The sequence below is a fragment of the Micromys minutus genome (assembly GCF_963924665.1).
Source record: "Micromys minutus genome assembly, chromosome: 27".
NCBI classification, from domain to species: domain Eukaryota; kingdom Metazoa; phylum Chordata; class Mammalia; order Rodentia; family Muridae; genus Micromys; species Micromys minutus.
Window position 1 is genome coordinate 22,401,860 of NC_137962.1, and position 6,321 is coordinate 22,408,180.

The window sequence follows — 6,321 nt, forward strand, 5'->3', positions numbered from 1 at the left end:
CTGAGGGTGGGACAAAATGAATTCTATCAGAAGACTGGTAGGCAGGACTTAGTCATGAATTCAGTACTGGTGTCTCCTAATTCCAGGGGCAATCCTAACAATCATTTAAACATTGATCCCAACGTGGCTTAAAGGGAACAGGCAGAGTATGAAACAACTGTGGGTCCGCTGACTCAGTTTCCTAATGACGGGTCACCTAGAATTCCTACACAACAAATTCGTAATATTTTATATATGATGATTTATAGGGCTTCGACTCTCAAAGTTTTCTAATTTTCTGCAAGTGTCTAAGATTCAGCAAGATACACACACACACAAAATGAAATAAACAATTAGCCTTCTCACAACTGCATCATTGACAATATTTTGAGGCAAAAGAAATTTGCTTCTAAGTAACGAGGCTATGAATATTCCAAACACACTGGCGTACATCTTGCTTTCTTGTTTCACTTTAATTATAATTTCGTCATGAGTTCATACGTATAATTTAAATAACCATGAGAAATTTTATTTACTTCTCTAAGAAACAACAATCCCCATAGATAATGCCTAATCTTTTTCCATACAAATAATGCTTGGATGTACAATACTACATGTAAAGATTCTTAATTGGTAATTGATTAGATTGACAATTTTAAGTGGATATGTCTATTTATTTAGTAGGCTTCTGTAACATCACCTGTACCAAAGCACTTTCTCAAGAATTTAATAAAAACTCTTTTTATTTCATCCTCAGGTTAGCCCAATAATATCACAGCCTTCATTATTTTTGTTTTGGAGATGAGGAAACTAAAACCTAATACCTAAAATCAGTTCCTGTTATGCTGTTGGCAAAGTGGAAGAGCCCTTGAACTTCCTGCATGGCAACTGGTCTCTACATTAAAGGGATGGATATATTTTGAATAATTCTCTGAGAATCTCATACCATATATTTTGTTCATATTCTCCCCCAACTCCAAGAGCCGCCCCACATTCCAAACCCCCCTACTTGCTGTACTTTCTGTCCTTTCTTTAAAAAGAAAAAAAAGATTAATAACCCATCAGCCAGAATTTGTGATGTCTCTTTTTCAGTGTGAGGCCAGCCTCAGGAATCACATCCCTAGGAAAAACTAGCTCTCACTCTTTCCCCTCGAAACCATTAACTGTCACTAAACTTCCATTAGGGTAGTGTCACCCCTCTCCCTCCCTGCAGCAGCCTGGTCATGTCTGGAAGACACCATTCTCCTGCAGTGTCCCCAGACCTTTGCTCTTACAGTCTCCGTCTTCAAAGATGCTCCCTGAGCCTGTGGGGAGGGATGAGACATAGATGTCCTGTTTGTGTGTGAGTGCCCACGGGCACCTATTCTCTGCCTTTTGACCAGTTAGGAGTTTCGATGTTAGCCACTATTAGCACAGAGAAAATTCTCTGATGAGGTCTGAGGGCTTACACTATGAGTAGAAAGATGATTTCAGAAGATATTTTGATACTATGTCCATTTAAGAAAAGAGTTAGGTTGTGCTGGCTAATTTAATGTCAACTTGACACAAGCTAGAGTTGTTTGGGAAGAGGGAGCCTCAATTAAGAAAATGCCCTTCCAGATTGGCCCGTGTTAAGAAGCTGGGTTTTTGTTTTGTTTTGTTTCAGAGTGGATCCAACATCAGACGTTCTTCCTGGGGTAGCTCAGCTTTGTGCACCATGAGGTCGCTTCTCTTACCTGCTGCAGTGATTCTGTGACTGGCCATTTTAGTCACAGCAACACAATGAGGTAAGGCATAAATCCTTCCAAGAGTCCCATGCTGTATACATGCCATCACATAGGAAAACCGTGTCCCTGGACAGCATCCCTGGTCATTAGTAACAAATAATTTGCCTAACAACTAAATAAACTATACTTAAAATCAGACACAGTAAATACTCAAAGGCCGTCGCTTCCTAATTTGGTGACTACATTTTACTGTTATCTGTGCTTTCTGTCTGCATGCAGGATGTGTGTGCATGAGTGTCTGTGTGAGTGTGTGGTATGTATTTACATGTGTATAATATAGGCATATGTGAGGAGGCGTGTACACGTCATGGCACATTAGTGAAAGCAGGAAGACCAGCTCAGGTTTGGTCCTCGTCTTCCATCTTGTTTGCTGTCTGCAGAGTCTCTGCATATGCAGCCTTTCTGGCTCAGAAGCTTCCAAGGTTCCACCCGTGTGGATTTCACAGAGGACTACAAGAGCCCTGGGATTAGAGTCACACCCAACTTCATGTGGTTTCTAGAACTTCAGATCTCAGGTCCTTCCTCATACCCCTGCAAGCACTCCACCCACTGAGCCATCCCCTGAGCCCATAAGGAGTGCAAAGGTGTCATTGGCAAAGAAACTTCTAAAATTGGGGTCTCCAGGTTTGAATCTGAGCTTTACCACTTACTCTCTGACCTTAGGAAAGGTATTGTTCTTTCTTATACAGCAAGAATGGCAAGAAAGACTATCTACCACATAGGATAGCCACAAAGCTTAAGAAGAGTTATGATGTGTGTTGTGTGTAGAACACAGAATATGTAACACCATTTGTCTCACAATCATTTTTGTGTAGAATCCCATAATGTTTTGGAAACATCTCTCTTGTCACATTTGACTAAGATTGTTTAAAGTCAGTAGTTATTAATGTATAATTTTATCCAATGTTTCTGGACATCGACAAAATTTACTAGAGGACTTAACTTTTCATATGTTAATGACTTATGTATCAGCAGTCCTACTGGAAGACACTCAGATCAGATCCCAGCAATGAACACCCCTTGGCCTGGTCCTGTTTGAATGCCATATTGAATTCTGTTCAGTGACGATTGGTTCTGTCCAAGTCAGCGTCATTGGCATATTCTCTTGCTATAATTACCTTTCATGTGCTTTCAATGGCTTTGTTCTTAATAACTTTGTTGCCTTTGTAGATATTGAAGATCTTCCCATTTTTATTTTCACAAACCTCACTGGCCTTGGGGAAAATATGAAAGTTGCTACAGGATAGAAAGGATTTGCCTTGGGGGTTATCAGAAGCTGGGGCTATTAGGCCCTTAGTGTTTTTTTTTAATCTTTATCTATTCTCTTGATTCTCAGGCTTGACTGTACATTAGAATCACCAGTAGAACTTGGGGGGGGGGCATTGGATATGTTATTATTTGATTCATCCCATAACACAAACATATTTCAAAACATCATGTTGTAGTACAGACACATCTACCCATCCTTCCATCTACCCATCCATCCATCACCTACAAATCTATCATCTATCCACATATCACTATTTATCTGTGTATGTATGTGTGTAAGTATGTATCCATCAACTGTCCATTCATCTGTCAGTCTGTCTGTCTACCTGCCTATGATTATTTGTCGATTCATATTTTTGATGCATTGATGCCTAGATACCTCCCAATACCATCTGTTTTAATGGTCTGGTAAACAACCCAGGCTCAGGGGTGTTTTAAAATTCTCCAAGAGAGCATAACACGGAGCAAGCATTCAGAACTGCTTACCACATTCTGTAACGAGGCATTTCCGTCAGGATATTAGTCTAATTTCATCTTTTTTAGTGAATTTTAGTGAGTTACGTTAATCTAGAAAAATGCCCATTTCCTCCCTGCTTTTAAACTGATTGCAAAATTTTGCTAAGCAAAAGGTGCGACTGTGGGATTATTTTTGTTGTTTTGGAGTCCAGTGTACTCAGTGAGGTTATACAGGAAAAGGAAGCTCTCTTCTTGGTGGGAAATCTATTCGCCCTTAAAAAGAGCTCTCAGAGTCCACCTGTATCTGCACTTCAAAGTTCCCTTCATTGGTCTGTTATGAGATTGGAGAGCTTGTGCCATCCTGTTTGCCTCTAATCACAGTCCCACCCACTCAAGACCACCTGCACAGTCCAGAAAAGTTCAGAACTATCAGTCAGGGAGTCAGCTGGGCTGGGGGAGTAAACAGACAACCAGAAGATTAGGGGTGAGTAAAACTAGATTGGATGTTTTAGTGTCGAGTTGTTACTATGTCTCCAAATGCCCAGAAAATATGGAGCCAAGAACTGGAGTTAACTGGAAAGGAAGCTATGAATGTTGGTGCCTCCAGGGTGTCAATGTAGTCTCAACCCTTAGTGGATGCTCGGCAGTGAGATGTGGAGGGGGTGGGAGAGCTGTGTACAGGGATATGGGGGGGTTAAAGGTTATCCTTAATCCCCAACTCTTACTGTGAATCTTAAGCCAATCTCTCTCTTCCTCTCCCCCTCCTCCCTCTCTCTCCCTTATCCCCCTCCCTTCTCCCTCCCCCTTCCTTGCTCCCCCTCTGTGTGGTGGGGGGGGGGTTGGAGAGAGTGAAGATGGTATTTCAGGATGAACCTAGTAGACACAAAAAATCCTATAAACAGTCCTTGGTTGGTGCTCACGTGACTGCAGCCTACAATAGCATTTTCGGTGCCTACAATAGAATTGAGAGTAACTATAGTTTGTAATTATTTTGTTTTGGATTTTGTTGCTTATTTACCCCTAGTCTGTGCTTACGGAAGTAGGGTATCCAAACAGCTCCTTATGCTGGTCAGGCTTTGTCAACCTGACACAAACCTAAACATACCAGGGAAGAAGGAATCTCACTTAAGGATCTTGCTTCCATGAGATTGCCCTGTGGGCACACCTGTGGGCCATTGCTGCAACTGTCAATGAATGCAGGGCCACCCAGCCCTCTGGGGACAGTGGCACATTCAGGTGGGTGTGCTTGGATACTGTAAAAACTCATAGCTAAGCAAAAGCCAGTAAGCAGTGTTCGCCCACAGTCCCTGCCTTGAGTTCCTGCATATAAGGTAAAAAAAAAAAAAAAAAAAAAAAAAAAAAAAAAAAAAAAAAAAAATTAAACCCTTGCCTCCCCAAGTTGCTTTTAGGTAGCATTTTATCACAAAAACAGAGAGGCTAAGTAAAACACGCCTTCAGGCTGTCCACTCACCTGTCCTTTTCTTCCTTCTTGAAGCAGACCTCAAAAGGGAGACCCGAGGAATGGCAGCACAGTGACTGAGTTCGTCCTCGTGGGCTTTGAGCAGAGCTCCCCTTCCACCCGGGCTTTGCTCTTCACCCTCTTCCTGGCTCTCTACAGCCTCGCCATGGCCATGAATGGCCTCATCATCCTCATCACATGGACTGACCCCAGGCTCAACAGCCCCATGTACTTCTTCCTTGGACACCTGTCTTTCCTGGACATCTGCTTCATCACCATCACCATCCCACAGATGCTGGTCCATCTGGTGACCAAGAACCACACCGTCTCCTTTGCCTCCTGTTTGACCCAGATGTATCTGGTTTTTGGTGTGGGCGTGGCCGAGTGCATCCTCTTGGCCTTCATGGCCTATGATCGGTATGTTGCCATCTGCCACCCACTGAACTACGCCCAGATCATGAGCCAGAAGGTGTGTGTCAGGCTGGTGTGTTCTTCCTGGGTCTTTGGGATGGTCAATGGCATCCTTCTTGATTACATGACATTCCGAGGTCCATTCTGTGGAGAAAATCACATAGGAAACTTTTTCTGTGAGGCTCCCATAGTAATTGCCCTCTCCTGTGGGGACCCCAAGTTCAGCCTGAAGGTGATCTTTCTTGATGCCATTGTGGTGTTGCTCAGCCCCATGGTGCTCATTGTCACCTCCTATGCCCGCATCCTGGCCTCCATCCTCAGCAGAGCCTCCTCCTCGGGTAGGGGGAAGACATTCTCCACTTGCGCCTCCCACCTGACTGTGGTCGTCTTCTTCTACACCTCAGCTATGTTCTCTTACATGAATCCCCGAAGTACGCATGGGCCTGACAAAGACAAGCCTTTCTCCCTCCTCTACACCATCATCACGCCCATGTGTAACCCTGTCATCTACAGCTTCCGCAACAAGGAAATGAAGGGGGCCATGGGGCGGGCTCTTGGGAGAGGCGGCCTGGCTCAGGCAGAGTCTTTTTAGCCTGAAATTTCCTGAACGAATTCAACCTACTGAAAATGGAAGCTTATCTCCTGCCTAGCCTTTACTCCCAACACTAGAGGGCTCCAAGAAGGACATTCTTGTCTTCCTTGGCACCAGACACAGACCTTGAAGTCATTTCTCCTCATGTCTAAGGCTCGTGTCTTGAGTTGGCTTCCGGCATACACTGAGCCTCTGCGATTTCTCTTGGCAATCCATTTTCATGGTGGAAGGGACAAATGCGATGTTATAGGGCTTATGTCACTAACTAAGAAGAGACAGGCTTGCTTTACAAGATAAAGCAATTAGCACAGTCTTAGGGTTTTATTCCCGTGAAGAGACACCATTCCTATAATAACCCTTACAAAGGAAAACATTTAACTGGGGCTGGG

General features: G+C 43.5%; 1 protein-coding gene across 1 annotated transcript; it reads left to right on the forward strand.

Annotated features, from left to right (window-relative positions):
• Positions 1–1,624: 1,624 nt before the first annotated feature.
• LOC308438176 (olfactory receptor 10AD1-like) lies at positions 1,625–5,932 on the forward strand (the record flags this gene model as incomplete). Its single annotated transcript, XM_080939466.1, has 2 exons — positions 1,625–1,745; positions 4,966–5,932. Exons 1-2 carry the CDS (start codon positions 1,741–1,743, stop codon positions 5,930–5,932), a joined length of 972 nt encoding a protein of 323 aa, XP_080795592.1. The 5' UTR covers positions 1,625–1,740.
• Positions 5,933–6,321: the final 389 nt, after the last annotated feature.